At 41.6% G+C, this 27,541-nt stretch overlaps 2 protein-coding genes across 4 annotated transcripts in view; one reads left to right on the top strand and one right to left on the bottom strand.

Moving 5' to 3' along the window:
- Nucleotides 1–27,541, bottom strand: part of LOC126260063 (b(0,+)-type amino acid transporter 1-like) — a 548,204-nt gene that overhangs the window by 48,665 nt on the left and 471,998 nt on the right. For both annotated transcript variants that reach the window (XM_049957257.1, XM_049957258.1), the window contains 2 exons: nt 20,065–20,214; nt 14,833–15,001 (listed from right to left, as the gene is read on the bottom strand). In XM_049957257.1, the coding sequence (XP_049813214.1) occupies nt 14,833–15,001; nt 20,065–20,214 (319 nt within the window). The remainder of the gene's footprint in view (nt 1–14,832; nt 15,002–20,064; nt 20,215–27,541) is intronic.
- The window catches only part of LOC126260064 (uncharacterized), a 46,973-nt gene continuing 27,964 nt past the window's right edge, over nt 8,533–27,541 (top strand). The window contains exons 1-2 of one of the 2 annotated variants that reach the window (XM_049957259.1): nt 8,533–8,761; nt 23,412–23,596. In XM_049957259.1, coding sequence (XP_049813216.1) covers nt 8,717–8,761; nt 23,412–23,596 — 230 coding nt within the window. In that variant the 5' untranslated portion in view covers nt 8,533–8,716. The remainder of the gene's footprint in view (nt 8,762–23,411; nt 23,597–27,541) is intronic. The other variant, XR_007546600.1, reaches the window with a different exon arrangement.

The following is a 27,541-nucleotide window of genomic DNA, read 5'->3' as shown; positions in this document are numbered from 1 at the left end:
GAGCCAAGCTTAAACTACTTTCACGGTTCTGGGCAGAAGGTGCCTAAACATTGATCCGTAGTTCATCGGCGTCAGCTTTTGTCAAAAGTCAGCAATTGCGACAACGCTTTTTCATGTACAGTTTTCATGCAGGATGTACTATATTCGCTTCACTGAGCTGACTAAACATCAGCTATGCGGCGCTTTTTCATTTTTGGTATTTCACTACCAAATCACGAACTTTCCAATACTCTTCTTTGTGGTGACTTCAACTGGCCGACATGAACGTGGTTTTCCTTTGGTGCTTCTGTGCCCAAGTTTAAGAGATTAATGTCTGAAGCTGAGGATACTCTTTAAAGGCCCGTCGACGACAGATCGTTACAGGCCTAAAGCGATGAGTAGCATCGTTCAGTTCACCGACTGGGTGATAGAGATAATATCGTGGTTCGCTGAAGTTCATTAGAAGTTTTCTGTGTGTCCGTTGACAGTTGTTGGATACCATGCTGCTCCCCACCGCTCAAAGTATGTTCAGTCTCGTGTGACACTTTCAGTGACCGCTGCCTCCATGCAGAGGTAAGTCAAGCAGTTATCCCGAAGCCTGGTGTTTTACTAGCGGTGGCTATACTGGATGTGGTTTTGCTAAGAGAGCTCACCCGACTCGAAGTTGTAGAGGACTTTCAGTTTAACGAGGAATCCACATCGCGAGGCACAGCGCATTTATCAAGTACGTTCAGCATTCCTGGACTCGAAATCTAAGAAAATTGTCCGAACAACACTAAAATTGTCAGAGGTTTTAAGTTCTCGTTATGTAAATATTTGATAGTTACGAAGCCACCAAGCGACTCTACAAATGTTCAGAATGTGTTCTGTCATTTACTGACGGGGCGTATTGTCCACGGTTTTGGCTGGTGCCGTGATGGCAGCTGCCCCTAAACGAAAGGAAATACGACACCATACTAGGAAGTACATACGTCTCTAAAAGATGGCCTGTAAAAGGAAAACGTACAGTCGACGCCGAGAACAGTAAAGACATAGCAATAGCTCAGTTGGACACGGATAGCGAAGAAACACCGCTGTTTCCTTGTTGGGATAACTATCCAGACATTCAAAAAATGGCTCTGAGCACTATGGGACTTAACATCTATGGTCATCAGTCCCCTACAACTTAGAACTACTTAAACCTAACTAACCTAAGGACATCACACACATCCATGCCCAAGGCAGGATTCGAACCTGCGACCGTAGCAGTCGCGCGGTTCCGGACTGAGCGCCTAGAACCGCTAAACCATCGCGGCCGGCTATATCCAGACATTCTCTTGAAGCTATCAAGAAAACCTCGGGAAAACTAAAGTTGTTACTTCAGCTTTCTGTAGGAGACAGCGCTACAGGTTCTTCATGCTCTGAACAGAGGCATTACATTTTATAACTGATAGGACACGCAACGAGCACTTAACCTGCGGGCAATTCTGAGCTACTGTAGACTTTAAGCGTTTATGCCTAAATACGACACACTCCAAACAGTTCAGTCAGAAATGTGTTCTCACGGAACATTTTTACATGTTGCTGGATTTTTTTGACGATATGAAATTGATTGTAAAACCAACTTCAATAAGCTGCCAATTATGAAGGTTAATGAGGACCCGAAGCTGCACGGACAACCGAAAAACACGAATAATGCAAAATACACCTTTTTACCGGAAACTATTTACCCTATTTACCAAACAGGCTGCATGTCACATCTGAAAGCCTACTGCATTATGTGCGCGTTGCTGGCCTTAAATTGACAACTTTTTTTTCAGAATTACACTAAAAAACACACTGTATTTCGAATCACTTTCTCTCAGCCCACCTTCCGGAAAGAATCGGCTAGTTTTTCTGTTTTAGTTTTTTTCATGCTCTTTTTCCTGGCGATCTTTCTCTTTTTCCCTAGAGTCGAAATATCAGTACAGTCAAAATTAACTTTGTTCTGCATACTAGAAGAACAGATCAACGCATTTTAGCGCATCGGTATCCATCGAGCACTCCTCTTCTCCTTCTTCTTCCACTGAACACACATCCTGGAGGAACTTTTACGCTGATGTCAAGCTGGCATCAACCTCTGACAACGGCTTGGATGGTAACGTGCCTGCCGGCCGAAGTCTGCATTGGGCAACAACTCTGTCAATAATTTTTATGCTATCGTGGCTGAAGAAACTGCAAAAAGGTGGGAATTTAAGGAGATGGGACCTGGATAAACTGAAAGAACCAGAGGTTGTACAGAGTTTCAGGGAGAGCATAATGGAACAATTGACAGGAATGGGGGAAAGAAATACAGTAGAAGAAGAATGGGTAGCTTTGAGGGATGAAGTAGTGAAGGCAGCAGAGGATCAAGTAGGTAAAAAGATGAGGGCTAGTAGATATCCTTGGGTAACAGAAGAAATATTGAATTTAATTGATGAAAGGAGAAAATATAAAAATGCAGTAAATGAAGCAGGCAAAAAGGAATACAAATGTCTCAAAAATGAGATCGACAGGAAGTGCAAAATGGCTAAGCAGGGATGGCTAGAGGACAAATGTAAGGATGTAGAGGCTTATCTCACTAGGGGTAAGATAGATACTGCCTACAGGAAAATTAAAGAGACCTTTGGAGATAAGAGAACCACTTGGAAACCCAGTTCTAAGCAAAGAAGGGAAAGCAGAAAGGTGGAAGGAGTATATAGAGGGTCTATACAAGGGCGATGTACTTGAGGACAATATTATGGAAATGGAAGAGGATGTAGATGAAGATGAAATGGGAGATACGATACTGCGTGAAGAGTTTGACAGAGCACTGAAAGACCTGAGTCGAAACAAGGCCCCCGGAGTAGACAACATTCCATCGGAACTATTGACGGCCTTGGGAGAGCCAGTCCTGACAAAACTCTACCATCTGGTGAGCAAGATGTATGAAACAGGCGAAATACCCTCAGACTTCAAGAAGAATATAATAATTCCAATCCCAAAGAAAGCAGGTGTTGACAGATGTGAAAATTACGGAACTATCAGTTTAATAAGTCACAGCTGCAAAATACTAACGCGAATTTTTTACAGACGAATGGAAAAACTGGTAGAAGTCAACCTCGGGGAAGATCAGTTTGGATTCCGTAGAAATGTTGGAACACGTGAGGCAATATTGACCTTACGACTTATCTTAGAAGAAAGATTAAGGAAAGGCAAACCTACGTTTCTAGCATTTGTAGACTTAGAGAAAGCTTTTGACAATGTTGACTGGAATACTCTCTTTCAAATTCTGAAGGTGGCAGAGGTAAAATACAGGGAGCGAAAGGCTATTTACAATTTGTACAGAAACCAGATGGCAGTTATAAGAGTCGAGGGACATGAAAGGGAAGCAGTGGTTGGGAAGGGAGTGAGACAGAGTTGTAGCCTCTCCGCGATGTTATTCAATCTGTATATTGAGCAAGCAGTAAAGGAAACAAAAGAAAAATTCGGAGTAGGTATTAAAATCCATGGAGAAGAAATAAAAACTTTGAGGTTCGCCGATGACATTGTAATTCTGTCAGAGACAGCAAACGACCTGGAAGAGTAGTTGAACGGAGTGGATGGTGTCTTGAAGGGAGGATATAAGATGAACATCAACAAAAGCAAAACGAGGATAATGGAATGTAGTCGAATTAAGTCGGGTGATGTTGAGGGTATTAGATTAGGAAATGAGACACTTAAAGTAGTAAAGGAGTTTTGCTATTTGGGGAGCAAAATAACTGATGATGGTCGAAGTAGAGAGGATATAAAATGTAGACTGGCAATGGCAAGGAAAGCGTTTCTGAAGAAGAGAAATTTGTTAACATCGAGTATAGATTTAAGTGTCAGGAAGTCATTTCTGAAAGTATTTGTATGGAGTGTAGCCATGTATGGAAGTGAAACATGGACGGTAAATAGTTTGGACAAGAAGAGAATAGAAGCTTTCGAAATGTGGTGCTACAGAAGAATGCTGAAGATTAGATGGGTAGATCACATAACTAATGAGGAGGTACTGAATAGGATTGGGGAGGAGTTTGTGGCACAACTTAACCAGAAGAAGGGATCGGTTGGTAGGACATGTTCTGAGGCATCAAGGGATCACCAATTTAGTATTGGAGGGCAGCGTGGAGGGTAAAAATCGTAGGGGGAGACCAAGAGATGAATACAGTAAGCAGATTCAGAAGGATGTAGGTTGCAGTAGGTACTGGGAGATGAAGAAGCTTGCACAGGATAGAGTAGCATGGAGAGCTGCATCAAACCAGTCTCAGGACTGAAGACCACAACAAGAACATCGTGGCTGTTTCTCAAGGCGAAATTACTTACTCAATATCTTTAAGATGTAAATGAGATGATAATGAAAGTTGGTCTTTCTGTTTACGACTAAGGCATGTGCTTCGCTTTCATCTGGAGCCTCCCAACAGTGATGAACTGTCAGTGGGTAACACAACACCTACAGACGCAAATTGTTTCTTTCTTTGTTGGTCTTGTCATTGGTGTAGTGTTATACGCAAGTCAAATGAGAACTTTAGAACATTTCCCACAATTTATATTTTTCTGTAGTGAATAAAATTTTGGGTTGAATTTACTAATTAATTCCGGAAGATGAACTCTCAGTATTGTCATTATAAAAGTTAATTATTTTAATGCTAATCAGATTGAAAACGCTGTGCGAGTGTATAATATCTGTAGATATATTCAAGTAATATTGGCGTTGTGAAAAGTCATTGCTAATGCTTTGCGCCAGGCCGCTGAAAACAGCCACCGAGAAGCGCTTCTCTGCAGCGCATGGAGCATTTACAAGGGGCTGCGCGGTGCGGCGCTACAGGGAAGAGAAGTGGCTCTTTTGTCGCCGCTTTGATCTGCCGCTGCTACCGCGTCGCCGTGTTTTGGTTCGGTAAGCAGGGTACCTCTCTTTTACATTTCTTACTGAATAGCGCCGTAATTTAAAAGCAAATCCTGGATGCCACTATTTATCGAAGGAGTAGTAGTTAAAGGTTTACTAAAAATCCAGTCAATTTATCAAACTCTGTGGCGGCTACAAATGGTAAACAGCTAACTGTGGGCCGCTTTGTTACAACAACAAAAACTTTTTCTCTATATTGTTGTTGGCGATGTGCGATTCCTACCATAGACTCATGTTCATTGACATTTAAGCGAATAGAGGTTCACCAGATTCATCTGTGTTCAAGAACTGATTGCTTTGTAAGAAGTTAATTGACGATAAAACCAAATTTCCTCTAAACAAGCAATTGTATGAAGGCTGTAATTACTTTCCTCCTGTAATCGTTGATTATTAAGGCATCGGTTTGTAATCTTTCTTACTGCGATATTACGGCTGTATGGCTAGAAAATTGGTGAATGTACGAGGGTCACTCCAAAAGAAATGACACAAATTTTTGTTAAAAATACATCTTTTATTCCTCATGTTTGAATCAAAATGGTTCAAATGGCTCTGAGCACTATGGGACTTAACATCTAAGGTCATCAGTCCCCTAGAACTTAGAACTACTTAAACCTAACTAACCTAACGACATCACACACATCCATGCCCGAGGCAGGATTCGAACCTCCGACCGTAGCAGCAGTGCGGTTCCGGACTGAAGCGCCTAGAACCGCACGGCCACAACGGCCGGCCATGTTTGAAAGTTTTACAGTATGTCGATACATCCTTTAGGAACAATATTTTCATTTCTCCACATAATTTCCATCCCTCTCAACTACCTTACGCCATCTTGGAGACAGCGCCTGTATACCCACACGGTAAAATTCTGGACCAACCTGTTCCAGCCACTGTTTGGCAGTGTGAACAAGGTAGTCATCATCTTCAAACCTTGTTCCACGAAGAGAGTCTCTCGGTTTCCCAAAGAGATGATAGTCCCATGGAGCCAGGTCAGGACTGTAAGGCGGGTGTTTCAGTGTTGGCCATCCGAGTTTTGTGATCGCTTCCGTGGTTTTATGACTGACATGTGGCCGTGCATTGTCGTGCAACAGCAATACACGACTCAGTCGAGCTTGAAGTTTCTTCAGTGTCGTCACATATGCATCAGAATTTATGGTGGTTCCACTTGGCATGATGTCCACATGCAAGAGTCCTTCGGAATCGAAAAACACCGTAGCCGTAACTTTTCTAGGAGAAGGTGTGGTTCTGAATTTTTTTTTTTCCTTGGGTGATTTTGCATGATGCCTCTCCATTAATTGCCTCTTCGTCTCTGGTGAAAAATTATGGAGCCATGTGTCATCACCTTTTGAATTATTCCAAGAAATACATCTCCACCATTCTCGTACTGTTCCAGAAGTTCGCTGCATACCGTTTTTCTTGTTTCTTTGTGAGCCACTGTCAACATCCTGGGAACCCACCTGGCACAAACCTTTTTTAACGCCAACACTTTCAGTATTCTGCAAACACTTCCTTCCCCTATCCCAACGTAGCGTGACAATTCGTTCACTGTGATGCGTCTGTCAGCAGTCACCAATTCGTTAACTCTCTGCACATTGTCTTGAGTGTGTGCAGTACGAGGCCTGCCGCTGCGAGGACAATCCTCAATATTGCCGTGCCCGCTTTCATCACGTAGCCTGTCTGTCCACCGACTAACTGTACTGCCATCGACAGCAGCATCTCCATACACCTTTTTCAACCTCTTGTGGATGTTTGCCATTGTCTCGTTTTGGCAGCACAGGAATTCTATGACAGCACGTTGCTTCTGATGAACGTCAAGTGTAGCAGCCATCTTGAAGACATGCTGTGACGGCGCCACTCACGGGAACAGGTTGAAGTAAGTTTGAAAACAAGCGGGAAGGATGTATCTACACACTGTAAAACTTTCACACATGCAGAATGAAAACTGTAGTTTTACAAAAATAGTGTGCATTTCTTTTGGAGTGACCCTCGTATTTTGATATTCTTGATAAAGAGTGAGGGAATTTTGGTGGGATTCGACTGTATCTCCAGAATGTGCTGAACATGTAAATACTTGTGTTGCACAGTTTTGTTCGTGACCGAGGCAGATACAGAAGATACTTTGAGTACTTGTGTGTTTCGCGATGTCAACAGACCCAACACAAGCGGGACGTCACGTGAGTGACGTTCACCAACCGTCGTCCTCTGTGAAGAAAGATGGCGCCAACGTCAGGTGAAAACTGTAATTTTCTGTAGTTTATCTGAATATTCCTCGCACTGCTTACTGCATTGCGATGGGTTTTTTCAGCGTCACAGACGACATATTGTGTACTCACTTGCATCTCTAGCCAACAGTATGACCTGCACCGCCGTACCACCAAATAACAGTACGCAGCAATCCCTATATGTCACGAGGCGACTGTTAAAACGAGGCGTTACCCACTGCTTGGGCGGTCCGCGGCGCCACCGAATGGCGTAGTGTGTAGCCGCTACTGGTAGCAACGTTCCGCCAGTGGTGGCAAGCTGTCTGCGATTTTTATCCCCCCCCCCCCCACCCCTCCCCACAAAGGGCGCGGAGGCAGGAGCCGCCCTCACCCGCCCTTCGCTGAGTACGCCCTTTCCCTTGCCCCCTTGTCCTTGCCCATGAAAGTTTTAGCTGCGCTACCCGATTTGTTTTGGTATGCTGGGATGGGGGTGGGGGATTGGCTATAAAGGATGGTCAGAAACAGTCTAAGCTTGAAAGTGGATTGCAGGGTAGGTTGTGGTGTGAAATAATTCTTAAGAAAAAAATTCAATATGTTGCGCCGTTTCCAAGGTAATTCGCATTGAAGTTAACCAATCAGGTCATTGCGCACTCAAATTTAAGCGGCCCGCCAGATGCAATTAGTGTCAGTTGTTCTCATAGCGGAGATAATAGCATACGAAACTGCCGTCTTTGGTTCGGGTTAGATCCTTACTTAGCGTCCCATGTACTCTTTGTGTATCACTCTTGTTCCGTTTTAAGAAACCAAACGAAGCACACGTGTGGTGGGTGACACCGTCTCTGGCGAGCCGCTTGAATTTGCGCCGTGCAACGACCTATTTGGCTAACTTCAATGTAACTAACTCAGCAACGCTGCAACGTATCTAATTTTTTTCTTAACAATGGTTTCCCAGCACAATCTGCAATGTAACATTTTTACAAGCTTTTCAGACTGTTTCTGGCCACCCTGTACAATGATCCCCTTACATAACATTGCCTGTAACTGATTTCTTAATCCTTCCCATGACCGGTCCAATAGACGATCGCTAAAATTTTGCCTTCTTAATTAATACGGTTGACCTCAACGCATCACTATTCTGCAGAAATATTTTACTTTGCCACACAAGACCGCTCTCCATAGTCTTAATTTTACAATGACTTTTTCGGTTACGTAGACCGTGCGTACGCAACTTTTAACACTACAAAGTCGATCGCAGATATCCCGCAAACGAGGCGCTCCGCCACGAGTTACGCCTGCGCCGTATGCTAAACGTCGTTCACGACAACGTAATCACCCCGCGTGAATTCCGCCGCCTCTTTCACGGCGGGAGACAAGTTGCATTTCCTTCTCCGGAACCCGATTTCTCAGTTCGTCATGCGCAACTGCGAACGCGTCATCGGGTGGGTGAAGGCCGACGGCCACTCGTGTACAGCTAGGCAGAATTCCGGGACGGCTAGGCCTAGTGCATTATTTCTCTCATCGGCGTGGTTTCCGTGAGCGAAGGCGTCACGGGAACGCTTCAAGGAGGCGTTACGCACCAACAGCATGCGGTCATCGTTGGGAAATTCCTAATTAAAATACTGTCATAACTCAGTGTCTCATGGCCCAAAGAGCCAAGTTTCGTCTCACAACTTCATTAATACAGGTAAGTGTGTCTAACATATCGCGGATTAAACAAGCATTATGTTTCTAGTCGTTACTCTAAGCGCCTCACGTAAAGGGGCAGTCAAATGAAACCGAGGTAGATCGAGAAAAAAGTAAGTAAACTGTTTCAAAAGTAATCACCACAACTGTTAATACATTATCCCATTGTGAGACAAGATGGAGATTCCCTTCATGGACAGAAGTATGCAGTTGTCTGCGGTCACATGATTGTGCCTAGACATGCATCTCTTCGTCCAAAGCAAATCGCCAGCCACGAATATCTTGATTCAGGGCACCAGTTTTGGCCAAAGCTGTTCCGATTACGCTGCAGAAGTTCGCTGGGAAGCCCTTACACATCCTAACACAGTGACGATCTCTCCCGTGCGACTTCCGTATTTTGGAGCAGTGAAGCAAGGAAGCCATTCTTAGCCGTCAATTTGCTTCGGACGAAGCACAGCTACAATCATGGTTCCGTAGGCAACCTCTAACACTTTTCCATGATGGCATTAACCATCTTGTCTCACAGGGGGAAATGCATCAACATTTACGGCAATTACTTTTTAAATAATAAACAGTTTGTGTACTTTTTTCCATCTGTCTTTTTCATTTGACTGCCCCTTTATTTTCGCGTTCCCGTTTCTTAATACGTATCCCTTCACTTACAGTTCTTTTCCATTCCTCCTCCTCCATTGTCTACTGAACTTAATTCCTAACTTTTACGAATGACACTTACACCAATTAAACAGAAAATCATTAATCCATGAGCGATTTCCTCAAACATTTGTGAGAAATTGAAGTGAAATCTCATGGGTTTCCTCCTGTCACACCAAAAGCAAGTCTGCTGGAACGATCTAAATGAAACTGTTTTCTGGCAGTGGTGAAGCAAGTCCAATTAATACGTCGAGGGTCATAGTTGGCGGCGCCTCTTAACAGCAGCCTTCATTAGCAAACGAACGCGTCTTCCTTCTCTTTCTGTTTATCATAACCGGCTGACTCATTTTTCGTTCTCTCTGAGTTCTTTGATACGTTGTGTTAATAATAACACGCTTACCTGGAAAACCACACGTTTGCACTTACCGGTACTTGCTTCCTCATAAAAAAAGCCGAGCATGCAGTTTTCTACGTGTTTTTTAACACACATAATGCAATCTCAGGACTTAAGTATGATATGGCGAGAGGGAAGAAATACAGTTATATCAAGATGTGATGTACAAGTAAAGTGCGCGTCAAATATCTTGGCGGCCGAGTTTAGGTTCGTTCTGCGCATCTGACGTCACAAAACACAGTCAGCCAATGAACAGAGAACGACGTTGCCAGATCTCGCTGCAGTGCAGAGCACGGACGAGTGTCTTCAGTTTTAGAAACGTTCAGTCATAAATAAAGTAATAGAACAAAAGCCATGTCTTGATAGCAGACTTTCTTTTATAGAAAGTTTGTAAAAAGTGTTCTTTATACCAATTGCTTCATATTATATTAATTAATTAAACCAAACAAGCAATAAGACTCCTAATTCAGGCTATAACAAGGGAAGGTGTTTGTATCAATCTCACGAACCGCTTTTTCGCAATAAAGAACAGCGGTAATTGTTTATTTCCTATTGTACTTCGACGAAGCATGAGTAATTCATAGTCATACCAATAGTGTTTGTCAGTATTTTGCTTGACACATTAGAATCCTTATGGAGTATTACTGCTGCACGAGCTGTGATAGCGTAACGGTTAAAGTGGTGAGCTACTAAGCGAAAAGTTATGAGTTCAAACCTTGTGTGGTGCATAAATTTTTCTTTATTTAAAAACAATATCGAAGTGTCTTACTTCAAGAATTTTATTCGTTTGAATGGAGTTTTTTTGAAATTTCTAGTGCTTTGTCTCTTCATTAACCCTTTCGCTGCTGCAGACACGTGTTCTCCGCATTCCGCGCTTTGCGCGATTTTGTCATCACTGCACTGCTTGCCTGTGCAGACACACGGTGTTCCGACTGCTTTGACACACTTTATCATTCGATTTCACAAAAACTATTTGGCCCTAAAATTTGATTTTTACACATCATCTTGACTGATGCCTTCCGCCCATAAATGACTAAATTTTGTTTCGATGTTCAACGCAGTTATTGTGCAGCATTAAATGTAGTAAACCATTGCACGGAATTTTGAAGAGTTTGCAGAGGTAAAAGTCCATAGCGTATACTTTCCGTATGGTCGATTTTAGTTGCCACAATGTTGAGAATGAAATGTGGACAAGATACCTAAATTTCATATAAAATTTACTGTATAACAATATCTCATTTAATTTAAGTACCACATAGGTGTCGTATGTAATATTGAGAAATATTCCATCTTTCGCGACTGTAATAAAAGTTTTATTTACACCAGGCGCTTTTGGCTTTATTTTAAAGCACTTCAATCAATGAAAGGTATGGTACATACACAATGGTACTCATGTTCTCTTTCTTGTTTTTGTTCCACAGTCGCAGTTTTACCTATGGTACTGAAATATATTCCTCTTCTGCAACTGTAATAAGCGACTTATTTAGACCAGACGCGTTTCTCTCTTTTGAAGCATCTTCAGTGGACAGTATTTTGTCTCCTCCATTGCCAAGGCACCTTTCGTAGTTTTGTGCTGCGGTAACACAATATTCAACGTTTTTGTCGGCTGATCAGTGTTTTAGCAAATAAATGCTGTTTGTGTGTGCCACACACAAAATTATATTTGACATAGCTCTGAGCACTTCACTGACAGACGGTATATTCAAGTCCTAATGTTTTTGTAAGTCCACAGTTTTGTTTAATGTATTTTGTCTACTTCCTTTTGATTGATTGAAGTGCTTTAAAATAAAGCCAAACGTGCCCAGTGTAACTAAAACTTTTGTTACAGTCGTGAAAGGTGGAATATTTCTCAATATTACATACGACACTTATGTGGTACTTAAATTAAATGAAATATATAGGTATCTTGTCCACATTTCACTCTCAACATTGTGGCAATTAAAATCGACCATACGGAAAGTGTACTCTATGGACTTTACCTCTGCAAACTCTTCAAAACTTCGTGCAATGGTTTACTATATTTAATGCTGCATAATAACTGCGTTGAACATCGAAACAAAATTAAGTCATTTATGGGGGGAAGGTATCAGTCAAGAAGATAGGTAAAAATCTAATTTTTGAGCCAAATAGTTTTTGTGGAATCGAATGATAAAGAGTGTCAAAGCAGTCGGAACACCGTGTGTCTGCACAGGCGAGCAGTGCAGTGACAAAATCGCCCACAGCGCGGAATCCGGGGTGCACGTCTCTGTAGCAGCGAAAGGGTTAATGCGGCCGTGGTGACTTTACTTCATGAACTGCGCCTTCCCCCCTAAACGTAAGCTTGCGAACTATGCTATACTATGGCGCTGCTTCTATTGGCGCGTGCGTCGTGTGCAACTGACAACGCAGCAATCTCCCGTGTCTGGGCGGGCATGCGCGAGCCGCCAAGATAAAAGAATTGAACTATAGTAGTATAGTAGTAGTACATTCTTCGAGAGAGAATGTACACTGCATTGATTTCATCACAAAAAACACAACATAAACAAGCATTTGTAAGTCTTTTGCGGAACCTTTGAATAATTTTTATGTATATGTGTCGATTTCTTCTCTCTACGCGTCCCGGCAAATAGTAGATATACAATGTATGCCATAGAACTAGACGACAATAACGGCATCACTTCTCACGGAAGCGCTGAACAAAGCACTGGTACGGATGAGAATCCATCTCCCGAAAGCGTAGTTTCGCATTTGCCCGACAGAGTGTAGTGTAGTCCAGGATGTCTAGCGAGCTTATATTGGCGCTCTATTCAGTCGCTCAGAGAGCGTCAAATTTTTATATGCCCCGTACCAAACGCTTTATTCATTTCAGCCATTCACAAACATCCTGTATAGACTGAATTTTTCTGCATTAAACGTCGTCTACATAACGCAAATATACTATGTATTGTAATTGTTATTTTAATTGATAATGCTACCCGATGTATAGGCCTACCGGTATGCTGGGAATGCTGTAATCCATCCCATTGTTCAGTAGAAGTTGGGCTATATCAGTATTAACAGCGTATAGATCAGAAGAGAATCATATGCATCAAGTTTCTGGTACTTCACACGATTAGCTGTCCTGGCTGTTTGAATGTCACACATTCATGGACTTGGCCGATTTCAGCTATACGGTAACGTCTTTTTAAAAGTGGATAATACTGGTTTAAATACTCATTGTTACATGTAGAAACGGTCTCGATGGAAGTACGATATCTTCCAACAAATTTTGAAGGATTGCAGTACTTCACCAGAATACTAATGTACCTATGGTATGAAATTTGTTTGAACATGACGTTATCAAAATAGTATACTTTACTTGGACACTTATAACTGCTCTAACGAGATTCTGCCAATCAAGGGGAAAAGTTATATACATCTTGCTGATAAAGGGCTCACACACTGAGGTGTATGGGAGGGCAAATGTCCCACCCGCCCTTTCCTCCTAGAAAATAAGATCTTTGAGAAACTTATGTTGCATCCTGTCCCACCTCAAACTCTTCCAATTAGTATCAGTTTGAGGAAAGCCACAATGCACCAAGTGCATCCAGAGCCATCTGCTGTGCATATGTCATTCACTATGAAAGTTAAAAAAACTGTGACCCTCCCCCAGCTGACACTGTGTATGCCTTGTCACAGATTATTTCTGTGATCTTTGTATCTTAAGGTAAGCATATGACAATGCACAATGTACATTAATCTTAGGAGTGAAGAATGAGATTGTAGTGCCAGAAAAAGGGCAAAAGCAAATTTAATAAACTGTATGTTCCATCAAGCATCAACAAACTTCTTTAGTAGTTCAACCAGGAATTTAGGTCAAAGGATTTCAGTCACAGGAACTAGTTTTGTGCCTAGGTAATGAGGATGTATTCCCAAAAGCAGTTGCATTGTTTTCAATCCAGCTGAATAAAGTAATAACGGAGCATTTTCTGCAAGAAGCAGCATGTACTGCAACTGTTCTTCGCTTATTACAAGTATATGTAATAAAGAAGTAAATAAAACATCTCACATCCATCAAACCTAATACCTATTGGGTATATCCCAGAATAACATATGTAGACATACAATGTTGAAAGCAACTGAAGTTAAAATGCTGTTTATGCATTCCAGTAATTTGCTAGCCACTGACAGAAGTTTTATATTTGATTTCCAGTGTCCTAGAATTATTTGGTGTTTGAATGGCCTGGAACAATCCATGTGAGTTGTCTGGATAGTGTGCCAAACAAAAGGTGAAAGCAAGAAGCCCACTATATTTGGTTCAGTATGTTGGCAGTGTTTCCATTCTACTGAAAAAACACCATTTGTCATCTCTGCAAAATATTTTAAGACAGCATTCATTTTCTCCTTTGCTGCAATTTTTTTACCAACAAACAACTATGTTTCCAAATTTGGAGACAGGAGGAAATCACTTTGAGCTAAATTTGGAGAGTAGACTATATGAACAAACTTTAAGTCATTCCAGCACTTTTGCTTCTGTGACTGCCACAGTGTGGGATAATGAAAGAGCATCACTTTGTGTACCAATTATAGTCGTTTATCATTCTACTCTTCTTTCAATCTATATGTCATCCACTTTATTGTGGATCTGTCTAGCAAAATAATCTTTCCAATGAGTGTTTTTAATAACCGTATTAAACTTTTTTCTGTGTTCCACTGCAGTTTTGTGTGTTAAACGTAGTTGATTAACCATGAATAATTCATAGCAGTTTAGTCCATATTAATGCACTTTTCAACAGATGCTCCATTTAGTTAATGTAAGCCTCTATTTTGCTAGTTCCATACCCTTGAGGCTACTCTTACAGAAAGTTATCAGCAGTGGCTTATGAATTAATGTAAAATTGATTGAAAACATGAAAGAGTGAATGAATGAACGAATAAATAAAGGAAGGTATAGAGTGACTTTTTTGCATATACCTTGCTATGTAGCTGCCACAAATGGCATATCACCACTATGAGAGAGTAAAATAGTTTCAAATTTAAAACAAAATCAAAATCAGTTATTTACATACCCATAAATTTTGGCCTCTTCTTTTTGTACACAAATAATGTATAGACTGCAACTCCCATCAGAATGAATGCCAGAGCAAAGAAGTAACGTGGTGAAGGATCTGTTACTATTGGTACCAGAGTCAGAAATAACGCCACAATGATTGTGAAAATTGGTACTATTAAAGGCACCTGTAGCAAAAAGCATAGAATGTTATAAAAATCCATTTAATCGGATTAGAACTACATCTGCAGTTAAGTGCCCATAGCACTTAACATTTATCTATCAAATCACATAATTTACTAAATCCGGAGCAAGTATGTGTTAATGGAGAGAAGTACAGTACATTAATTAGGAACTAGAGTATCATTTAAAGAGAATATTTTTGATCATGGAGTATTTCCTCTTTCACTTCTTAAAATGTAGTAAGTAATAATATAGTACCAGCAGATACAAACAAAAATTGTGATTTATACAAGACCTGAAGAAATAAGTTACTTACATTAACATGTGAAACATTTTCTTAGTGGTGTTCTATATATTTGAAATTCATTTGTTTCATGCTGATTCTTCCACATGCCTATTCTTGTCACCACCCACCAATTCATTTTCACCACCCATCCGTCTGTTTTTTTTTTTTTTTTTTTTTTTTTTTAAATCAGTCTCGTATATGACTTCAACAGTTCCACATTTCTGAATTATTTTATTAGTCTTATGACATACATTTATAAAATCAATAGATCATGTTAAAATCCATGATTATACTTTATCATTATTAAATTACAGCTGGTGAAATGCTATGAACATTAATTTAGTACTAATACTAATGCACTGTGGAGAAGTGGTCACTTAATAAACTTAGTGCTAACGTTACAACCTGTCCAAATTATCATTCTACTCGAATTTATTTTCTTTGAATCTGTTATGAAATGTATTCTACCTTAAATTCTTGCTCACATTTTATAAAAGCAATTTGAGAACTTTGATTTTTCTGTATCCTGACCATTACAGTTTATTAAATTTCTACGTGTGTGTGAACATGAGATGCCAAGTACACAACTTGATAATGTTGAATACATGGAAATCCCATTCATTACAACAGGTACTTTTTCTTTATACAGCAGAGGCCAAGTTATTCACATTCAGCAAATTTATTTCGAACTAATTGTCAACTATGTCTGTTCATCCAGTCATGCAAGTGAACAGCTACTTTATTTGTTATTTCTTCAGAATATTACTGGCTTTTAAATGAATAATTTAATTTTTATCTTAAAGTTATCATATGTTTGCTGTTTGAGAAAAAGATTATGTTGAACATTCACCATAAACTAAACTTCATGTAGTCCTTTTTCCTAAAACCTGACAAATATATATACACTCCTGGAAATGGAAAAGAGAACACATTGACACCGGTGTGTCAGACCCACCATACTTGCTCCGGACACTGCGAGAGGGCTTTACAAGCAATGATCACACGCACGGCACAGCGGACACACCAGGAACCGCGGTGTTGGCCGTCGAATGGCGCTAGCTGCGCAGCATTTGTGCACCGCCGCCGTCAGTGTCAGCCAGTTTGCCGTGGCATACGGAGCTCCATCGCAGTCTTTAACACTGGTAGCATGCCGCGACAGCGTGGACGTGAACCGTATGTGCAGTTGACGGACTTTGAGCGAGGGCGTATAGTGGGCATGCGGGAGGCCGGGTGGACGTACCGCCGAATTGCTCAACACGTGGGGCGTGAGGTCTCCACAGTACATCGATGTTGTCGCCAGTGGTCGCGGAAGGTGCACGTGCCTGTCGACCTGGGACCGGACCGCAGCGACGCACGGATGCACGCCAAGACCGTAGGATCCTACACAGTGCCGTAGGGGACCGCACCGCCACTTCCCAGCAAATTAGCGACACTGTTGCTCCTGGGGTATCGGCGAGGACCATTCGCAACCGTCTCCATGAAGCTGGGCTACGGTCCCGCACACCGTTAGGCCGTCTTCTGCTCACGCCCCAACATCGTGCAGCCCGCCTCCAGTGGTGTCGCGACAGGCGTGAATGGAGACGTGCCGTCTTCAGCGATGAGAGTCGCTTCTGCCTTGGTGCCAATGATGGTCGTATGCGTGTTTGGCGCCGTGCAGGTGAGCGCCACAATCAGGACTGCATACGACTGAGACACACAGGGCCAACACCCGGCATCATGGTGTGGGGAGCGTTTTCCTACACTGGCCGTACACCACTGGTGATCGTCGAGGGGACACTGAATAGTGCACGGTACATCCAAACCGTCATTGAACCCATCGTTCTACCATTCCTAGACCGGCAAGGGAACGTGCTGTTCCAACAGGACAATGCACGTCCGCATGTATCCCGTGCCACCCAACGTGCTCTAGAAGGTGTAAGTCAACTACCCTGGCCAGCAAGATCTCCGGATCTGTCCCCCATTGAGCATGTTTGGGACTGGATGAAGCGTCGTCTCACGCGGTCTGCACGTCCAGCACGAACGCTCGTCCAACTGAGGCGCCAGGTGGAAATGGCATGGCAAGCCGTTCCACAGGACTACATCTAGCATCTCTACGATCGTCTCCATGGGAGAATAGCAGCCTGCATTGCTGCGAAAGGTGGATATACACTGTACTAGTGCCGACATTGTGCATGCTCTGTTGCCCGTGTCTATGTGCCTGTGGTTCTGTCAGTGTGATCATGTGATGTATCTGACCACAAGAATGTGTCAATAAAGTTTCCCCTTCCTGGGACAATGAATTCACGGTGTTCTTATTTCAATTTCCAGGAGTGTATATCCATAACATACTCAATGACATGACAACTTTAATATATTAGTAACATTCAGGATGTAAATGTAAGGGGCAGCCAGATGAAAATCAGGTGGGCTATGTAACAAGCATGGTGTGGACATTTGTAATGCAGGTAGGCGTGCATACAGAAGAGCATTCTGTTGTAAATCAGGAAGGAACAGTGCATATCTTCATTGCCGTGCCATTTGTTTGTTAGATGTGCTCAATGCGTGCGCGCGCGTGTGTGTGTGTGTGTGTGTGTGTGTGTGTGTGTGTGTGTGTGTGTGTGTGTGTGTGTGTGTGTGTTAAGTGAAGTTAAGTTCTTGCCTGAATGTCTGCTGTGTGTGGTGAACACAGTACACCACATGTGCATGTGTTTGGGTGGAGTAAATAGTTTTGAGAAAGTCATGTGTCATTGAAAGAAAGCAGTTGACAAGGACTGGCTCATCGTGTCATAGCCCCTTCTGTCACTGCTGCAGTGGATGTGCCATCAGGAATGATGGACAGTGGAACATGGGATTCAGCTATGTTGGGCTTCAGTCATGGTACTACTCACACCATCACAACAGAGCAACTGACATTATGAAAAATTGTCAAACAGTGGTTTCCCACAGCCTGATGCAGAAGCAAAAGTTTAACAAAATGTTGACATTGCTGCAACACCTGGAAAAGTATAACAATGAAGAATATTGTTTTGTGCCCTGTATTGTCATGGGAGATGAAACATGATGTCACCATTTTGAGGCAGAGAAAAAGCCTCAGAGCCAACAATGGAAGTGCATGGATTCACCACCACTGAAAAAATCTAAAACCATGCACACTAGCTCTGGGAAAGTGATTAAGACCTCCTCCTTCAACTGCAAGAGCCCACTGCTCATTGACTTTCTGGAACACACTGTCACAATTAGCACACATTGGTACATGGACACTTTGAAAAAAACTGTAGTACACTATTAAGCCTAAAAACCCAAGAATGTTGAAGGGCGGCATTATTCTGTTGCAGAATAATGTCCACCCACATGTTACTGAGGTCGTTTAGACTATGAGAAATCAAGTATCTCTCTCTTCTCAGTCATGTTCCATATTTTTGGAGCCCTGGAGAAAGACATTCATGACTATTAATTTGCTTTGGACAAAGAGATGCATGCCCAAGTACAATCACAGTTCCAAAGTTTTTGAAAATAGCCACAAGTCATACTTTGCGTTTTTCATTTACTGATTTCGCTCTTCAAACAAACAAGAGTATCATCATTTCATTTAATGTTGGCTAACAGCTTTATAGATTACACTAGCAATATTATAGTAGTTAAACTTACTTTTAAGGTAAAGTGGTAGATAACTTCACCTTTGGTGCTCTCAAAGTCATCATTTACTACTGTACTTTAAACATGAGTTTAAGTACTGTAGTGTAGCCAGTTTAATCTATAGAGCTGTCAGTAAACTTTAAATACAACCTTTATGCTGTCAGCCGACTTTAAACTGTATGATGCTGTTGATCATTTGAAGAGTAAAACCAATAATAAAAAATTACAAAGTGTTACAAGTGGCTGTTTTCAAAAACAGCTTAATTTTAACAATAGCTACCCCTGCAGACAATGCCTGCTCTTACTAAATCATGGTTCTGTTGGTAATGGGAAACATTTATCACAGAAAAACATTGACAACCTTGTATCATAGTGGGATAAGTATATCAACAGTTGTGGCAATTACTTTTGAAATAAACTCTTCACTTTTTCCATTTGTCTCATTTTTCATTTGACTGCCCCTCACAAATGCTATCAGTGCTGCACCATTCTCATCTTTGGGTCTGAGTGACTCCCATTCCTTCTAAACATTTCCCAAGCTATCGCTCATTCTGTGTTTTGAAAGGAAATAATGGTTCCAAAAATTAGTTAATTATTTTTAATTTAAAAAGGAACTACTGGGATTGCTTGGGATTTCACCTCTTTAAGTTAGTTACTGGCTTGGTATTCTGTTTCCCCTTTTCTAATCATGTTACACATCAGATCATCATATATTTTTCCTTTTTAATGTAGAAGACCTCATCTATGTTTTTAACTTCCCCTATTAATGAGTAAAGCATAGATACACTTCCAACACAAAACTTATCAGCTGACTTATGACAATTATATAAGAACTGAAAAATTAACTATACTGATAAGGAATTCACATTATGGGTGCAACACAGTAATTCAAAACATCAATCATCAATACAGTATAACTGTATCTTGGCTCAATATAGATGAATCAAAATATCAGCATTTTGTACTTTCAAGAAATATTTAAGTTTATTTTCTTTCTAGTAAATAATTATTGCCACTATAATAATAGAGCTTTTTTAGAAATATCTCTTCTTTGTCTAATGAAAGCATTTTAGTGCCTTTGTCTTCATTGTTACTGAATGTATTCCTGTGGAGTGAATTTTATGGTGTAGTAATTTGATTTATGTGGCATCTAATGTCAGTACTAACCTTATATGGCCTATCGGCATGTGGTTTAGTCCTCCTCATTATCAGCAGTGCAGCCATAGCCATTCCATAAAACACCCAAACCAAGAAACTTGCAAAATCAATGAGGGGCTCAATATCACCAATGATAACAAACACTGCTGCTATCAAACCCTGAAAGAAATATTACAATTATAAAGTGGAGAAAAGCATTTTAACGTAGAATTCTTACAGCACAATTCATCCATTAATAAATACAAATTGTCATTCATCAGATATCATAGGTGCATGAAAATTTGCATTTTGTGATAAATGAGGATATACTGAGATGCAAATTCTGCCTCAAAATGCAAAAAACACAAAATTTTCTAATAGACATTATTTCGTAGTGAACTGTATCCAAATGAACTATTTTTTCAGAGATAGATTTATTTACTCCATATAACTTAAATATCTAATATCTGATCACTTTCTGGCTACTGGTATTAAATATACTCTGGCAAAACCAAATTTAGAAATAAATTTGTGAACAAATGAATTTGCAAAATAAAAAGTGCATGAATGCAACAACATGCTGTGGTGCCACGCCAGTTGTAAGCACTTGATTGGTGTGTATAAAATACATTCCACATAATGGAACATAGTACTCAGCTGTGGGACCTAGCATCTTAGAACAAAGAAGCACATACAGCTACATCTGCATCTATACTCTGCAAATCCACATCTAAGGGTACTCCCATTGCATCAGTTATTAAAGTCTCTTCCTGTTCCCTTCATGTATGGAGCATGGGAAGCGACTGTTTGAATGCCTCTGTGCAAGCAGTAATTATTCTGATCTTATCCTCATGATCCCTATGCGAGCGTCGTCATCATCGTCGTATTCAGTCCAGAGACTGGTTTGATGCAGCTCTCCATGCTATTCTATCCTGTGCAACCTCCTCCATCCCCGAGTAACTACTGCAACCTACATCCTTCTGAATCTGTTTAGTGTATTCATGCCTTGGTCTCCCTCTATAATTTTTTACCCTCTGCACATCCCTAAATTGATGATCTCTTGATGCCTCAGAACGTGTCCTACCAACCAATCCCTTCTTCTAGTCAAGTTGTGCCACAAATTCATCTCCTCCCTAATTCTATTCTGTACCTCATTAGTTATGTGATCCACCCATCAAATCTTCAGCATTCTTCTGTAGCAGTACATTTCAAAAGCTTCTGTTCTCTTCTTGTCTAAACTATTTATCATCCATGTTTCATGTCCATACAAATATTTTTAGAAAAGACTTTCTGACACTTAAATCTATACTCAATGTTAACAAATTTCTCTTCTTCAGAAATGCTTTTCTTGCCATTGCCAGTCTACATTTTATATCCTCTCTTCTTTGGCCATCATCAACAGTTATTTTTCTGCCCAAATAGTAAAACTCATTTACTACTTTAAGGGCCTCATTAGTTAATCTAATTTAATTTGGCTACATCCCATTACGATCATTTTGCTTTTATTGATGTTCATCTTATATCCTCCTTTCAAGACACTGTCCTTTCCATTCAAATGCCCATCCAGGTCCTTTGCTATCTCCGACAGAATTACAATGTCGTCGGCAAACCTCCAAGTTTTTATTTCTTCTCCATGGATTTTATTTCCTACTCCAAATTTTTCTTTTGTTTTCTCTGCTTGCTCAATATACAGACTAAATAACAACGGAGATTGGCTACAACCCTGTCTCACTCCCTTCCCAACCACTGCTTCCCTTTCACGCCCCTCGACTCTTATAACTGCCACCTGATTTCTGTACAAATTGTAAAAAGCCTTTCGCTCCTTGTATTTGACCCCTGTCACCTTCAGAATTTGAAGGAGAGTATTCCAGTCAACATTGTCAAAAGCTTTCTCTAAGTCTACAAATGCTAGAAACATAGGTTTGCCTTTGCTTAATGTATCTTCTAAGATAAGTCGTAGGGTCAGTATTGCCTCACATGTTCCAAAATTTTCCTCACATGTTCCAACATTTCTACAGAATCCAAACTGATCTTCCCCAAAGTCGGCTTCTACCAGTTTTTCCATTCGACTGTAAATAATTAGTGTTAGTATTTTTGTGAGCAATACGTAGTGTGTGATGAAGCAAGCTGGGATCTCTTTACTTCCTCTCTTGTTTTGCCATCTGCTCCTTTAAATTCATTTTATTTTCATTTTTGACTTATTATGATTAACATGTATAAATATAATCTGCATTTCCATAAAAGAGAAACAATGGCCCTCAGTCTTGAAGTCATTTATTTTGACTATTGCTAGTTAATATTTTTTGTTATAGGGTGAAATCAGTAACTGTTTCATGACACAGATTTATTTGTTAACTTACAAATAAATACAAATTGTGTACTAATTATAAACATTTGGAAGAAGAAATACTAGGATTCTTAAAGTATTTATTTGGCTCCATTCAAAAACATATTAGCAGAGCCAGCCCTTATTTAATTCCAAAGTAATTACCAGGTTTGTCAAAAGTATTGTTTGTATAAATATATTTGTTAATTTCATTATTTAAACAAATGATTCAGCCTAACCCTAGTAGTAGAAGAAACTATTAAAAATAAGGAATTTTTCTATATATTCAGTTAATTGAATGAGTTATGTTTTAATTGTAATTTCGGTACATTAAACATCGAACAATGTGTAGTTTCAGTGCCTATTATTGTGAGGATATACATAGGCCTGAACTTTGCTCCTGAGAGAGTCAGTCCACAGTCAATTTTCAGATGAGAAACCTGTATTAGTTACTTCAACAACAATGCATCAACTTAACTGTGAAATAAGTGTAACACCAATAGGCCGTGTGTTAACGCCACGACAGTGTCTGTTCAATAGTGTCACATGTATCATATTACTCTGCAAGAACTGTGTGGTTAGGTTTTTAGTGCTCATAGGTGTTCAACAGTAAACTATTGTAGCAGTATGCTGACGTCTGCCTACAAAAAATTAATGGTATTATCTAAAGTTAACCACTAGTGAACTTCCCATATAACTGTGTAATATTGCGGGGTTGTGAACAGTGAAAGTAAAGAAATGGTGAAAAAGCAACTGTGCAACTGTCGGCTACATCATTTAGAGTAGTCAGTGTTGAGCTTCCACCCCCTCCCCTCATCCCCATTTTTCAGCCAGTATAATGACACAGTATGTTGACGGTGAGGACTACCAACAAAGAAATAAAGCAGGTGAACATCACATATGGTGCCCTTCTGGGTGAGGTCTGTTGTATTTGGGCACAATAAACTAGGACTCGGAACTTTGAACAGTGAACTCAAGAATGGTTTGCAATACAGTGATTTTAACGAAGGAAGTGAAACAGTTTATCAGCGCATGGGTTTCATGGCCACAGGTTTCATGGACAGCAGCCAACCAGCAAGTGGGTTCTATGGTAGCAGCCATTGAGTACAGGGGGAGCCAATCAGCACACAGGTGGATGCAGTTGACCAGGATAGGCAAGACGCCTCACCGAGAGAATTACAACTTGCAGCAGCTGTGTAGACAACGAATCGAGATGACAATAGCAGCAGCAGACGAGTAAATAAAAATAAAGTAATTCATGTCAAAAGCCATTTTGTATTAAGTATTACATAATGAGTATCCTTAACAAACAAGTCAGTGTGATGGGAGATAATTGATAACAAGGGAGTGTTGTGACTGATAAAGCTGTAGAGGTTAAGCTTTTAAATGAACAGAAAGACTTAATTAGGATTGGTTCTGTAGATGATAGTAGCTATAAATTGGACATGAATGTAACTTTGAACAATGGCGATGAAAGTCCTATTGTAGATAAAGTGAAAAAAGCGTCATCTACATTGTGTGGTGATGTGAGCGAAATGGATGAAAGCAGCACTGAAGTGGATGAAATCGTTAAGGCTAAGGGGGAGGAATCTAACAGTGAAAATCAGCAAGTGCAACAGTTTATGGCAGATGGTAAACTGGAAGCAATGTAAGGCAAATATGAGTAGTATGTGTACGAAAGAAGACATTAGTAGTATGAAAGAAGACATTAATAGGGTGCAAAAGAAAACTGTTAGCATTAGAACTGACATGGTTAGCTTAAAGAATGAGCTGAAGAAAGAAATTAAAAAGGAAATTACAGTAGTTAGCTCTAATCTTTCAGAATTAAATGAGAAAGTTGAGGTGGTAGTTAAGGATTGTGATGGAAAATAAAGAAAGTAGTACATAATACTAATGAGAAATTAACATTAATGAGTAGGTAAATGTGTAGAAGAGAGAAAGAAGCTTTGCAATGACTGTAGTAGGAGGGTAGAGGCTTCTGCAAAACTGTGTAAAGATGAAGTCATAGCAGCCAGCAAATTTTGTGCTGAAAACAAGGTTAAACTTGAGAACCAAATCATTCAGATTACAAATGATTTAGAAACGAAGGTAGAAACCAAGTGTACGGTAGTGGTAGAGGGAAAACTGGTAAAAGTAAATAAAAATGTAGATTGCAAATGACTGAAATGAAGAAAAAGGTGGAAGAGGTACAATATCTAAAGCACAGAGAAAGTGACAGTGGGTCTGATTCTGACAGTAGTTCTAACGATGATAGCAATGACGAATCCAGTAGTGACGAGGACAAAGTATTTGAATTTATAATCGATAATGACGGCAATGTATTAAGTAAAGAAATTATGGAGGATGAGGATATTAGGCCTAATGAAGAGTTAGAGTTTAATGAGAGTGGTAATGAAGAAGAGGGCCATGATATCTATCATTTGACTGTGTCTGATAATTATTTTGGTAAGCAGGATGATAGTTACAATGATTTGTTGTTTGTAGAAGATCGCAGGGCAAGTAAAAAGGAAGTGTGGTACCCTGTAATAACAGCAAGTGTACGAGGTATACATGTTAAGTGTTTACTGGACAGTAGTAGTGATTTGAATGGCATTTCACAGGCATTTTTTGAATCTATTAAGAACACAGGGTGTACAGTAGTGATGCATGTTTCTGGAATAAAAATTATTGTTGCTACTGGTAAGCTAACAAAGAGTGTGAAACGAGAGATATTAACAACTGTAGAATTGGCATGACAGCTGTTGGAGTGCAATTTCTTGGCAATTCAAAATCTCAGCATTGCTGTAATATATGGTACTAAATTCTTGTGCGAATAGCAAGTAAGGGGTTCAACATTCTTGTAGTAGCCACCAGAAAGATCGCGGGAGGCGCACATTGACACGGCGCGTCACGGGCGGTAGTTTCCGCAAGTAGAGTCCCGTCCACCAGAGGGCACGCGAGAATTCGGACGCGACCTCTGCCGGCGTAACAACAAGAACAACAACAACAACTCCAGCAGCACGGGCCGTGCCCAGTCAGTCAACATCGGGCATGCCTAGGACACAGTCCCGGTCTACGCTAAGTGAAGTGCGACGTAAACGTGAACAGTGTTACTACACAATTGGCGACGAGTAGGGTCGTTCTTTCGCGTGTTGCGTCGTTGTTCCGGTTTCGCAGTTTCTCCACGGCATGCAGGATTTGGTGCGAGTTTTGGTTGCGCAGCAGACGGAACTCATGGCCACCATGAAACAAGTGCTTCCGGCGTTGCTCTCCACGCCGTCTGCTCCGGCGCAGTTCCCTCCTCCCTTTCCCCCGTATGACGAGACGGCGGAGGATTGGGACGCATATGAACATCGCCTTCGGCAGCATTTCCAGGCGTTTCATGTTGCCGAGGCGGAGGTATGTCGTGCTCTCTTCTTGTCTTGGATATCTCCCTCGCTGTATCAAGTTTTGCGGCAGCTAGCGCCGTTGCAGGAACCCTCGTCCTTGACTTTTGACGCATTGTGTTCGTTGCTGTCTTCCTATTATCGCCGCCGCACGCATGTTGTGGCGGCTAGGGTCGAGTTCTATCAATGCAAGAAACAGCCCCATCAGTCTTACCGGGCGTGGGCCGCTACCCTGCACGGTCTTAGTCGCAAGTGTCATTTTGTCACGGAGCAGTCGCGAGAGTCGTATGCCCACGTTATGGTACGCGACGTCATTGTTCGTTCGGCCCCTGATAGGGATGTCCGGCAACGGGCCCTGCAGTTAGAAGACCCTTCCCTCGAGGAAGTTCTGTCCATTGCTCAATCGTATGAAGTCTCTCACGCGGCAGGTCAACAGCTGGAAGCGTGGTGCGACGTCGCGGAGGTTCAGGGTGGCGCGGCCGCGTCCACTGTGTCCGGGGTGGACGACGTGCGAGCGGTACAATCCGGCCGTTACGGCCGCTCCCGCACGGCGCCTCCCGCACGGCGCGTAAGCAGAATTCAGGCCGCCGGCCCCTGTTGCCGTCTTGTGCGTCGTGCTATATACATCACGATCGGTCAGAGTGCCCCCAGCGTTGGGCCGTTTGTCGCAAATGTAATAAAAAAGGTCACATTGCTAAAGTTTGCCGCTCAGCCTCAAAGGCATCGAAGGAAGCAAGTACAGCGGACATGGACGTTGACATTCAGGAAGTTTCATCGCGCCAGGCTCCCGACGCATCGGCCCACAAACTCTTTATTGAGGTGTCGGTTCGGTCGCGCCGGTTACAACTGCAAGTAGATACGGGGGCGGCAGTTTCGTTGTTGAATGCACAAACTTATTCCGACCTTGGATCGCCCCCGTTGGCGCCAGTTTACCGGCGTCTACGCGGTTATGGTAAACAGTTCATTCCCCTACTGGGTCAATTCACTGCCGACGTGACTTACAAATCAGTCACTCGGCCTATTACTTTTATTGTTGTCAGTGATGCGAGCTCCGCTAACCTTTTTGGCCTGGATGCCTTTCAGGCTTTCGGTTTTTCTATTGCTGACACCATACAGTTGGTCTCAGAAGACGTTCCCTATCACTCATTGGAATCTTTGATCTCAGACTTTCCAGATATTTTTGAGGAGGGCCTGGGGCGTGTTTCCGATTTTGAAGCTCACTTAACGTTGAAGGCGTCGGCTCGCCCGCGTTTTCTACGCGCGAGACAGATCCCCTTGGCTCTCCGCCCTCAGGTAAAGGAAGAGCTAGACCGGCTGACAGCCCTAGGGGTCGTTCTTCCCGTTTCTTCCAGTGAGTGGGCTTCGCCCCTCGTTATTGTCAAGAAGCCCTCAGGAAACTTACGTCTTTGTGGCGATTTCAAGGCCACCATTAATTCCCAATTGGTGGTGGACACCTATCCTTTGCCTCGTGCTGATGAATTGTTCTCCGCCGTGGCGGGTGGCCAATATTTTTCGAAAATCGATCTGTCGGAGGCTTATCATCAGATACCTCTTGATGAGGACTCCAAACGGCTGGCGGTCGTCAACACCCCGTTTGGCCTTTACCAATACCAGCGGTTGGCTTTTGGAATATCCAGTGTCCCGGCGATATTCCAGCGTTATCTTGAGCATGTCACGTCGACAATCCCTCATTGTATTAATTACCTGGATGACATAATTGTCACAGGCCGCAGCACGAAGGAACACTTGCACAACCTTCGCACCCTCTTTCTCAAATTCAGGTCTGTGGGCTTGCGTTGCAACCTGCGTAAGTCAA

The sequence above is a fragment of the Schistocerca nitens genome, chromosome 5 (genome assembly GCF_023898315.1).
Source record: "Schistocerca nitens isolate TAMUIC-IGC-003100 chromosome 5, iqSchNite1.1, whole genome shotgun sequence".
Classification (NCBI taxonomy): Eukaryota; Metazoa; Arthropoda; class Insecta; order Orthoptera; family Acrididae; genus Schistocerca; species Schistocerca nitens.
Note: the sequence above shows the minus strand (reverse complement) of the source record. Positions and strands in the feature narration are given on the sequence as shown.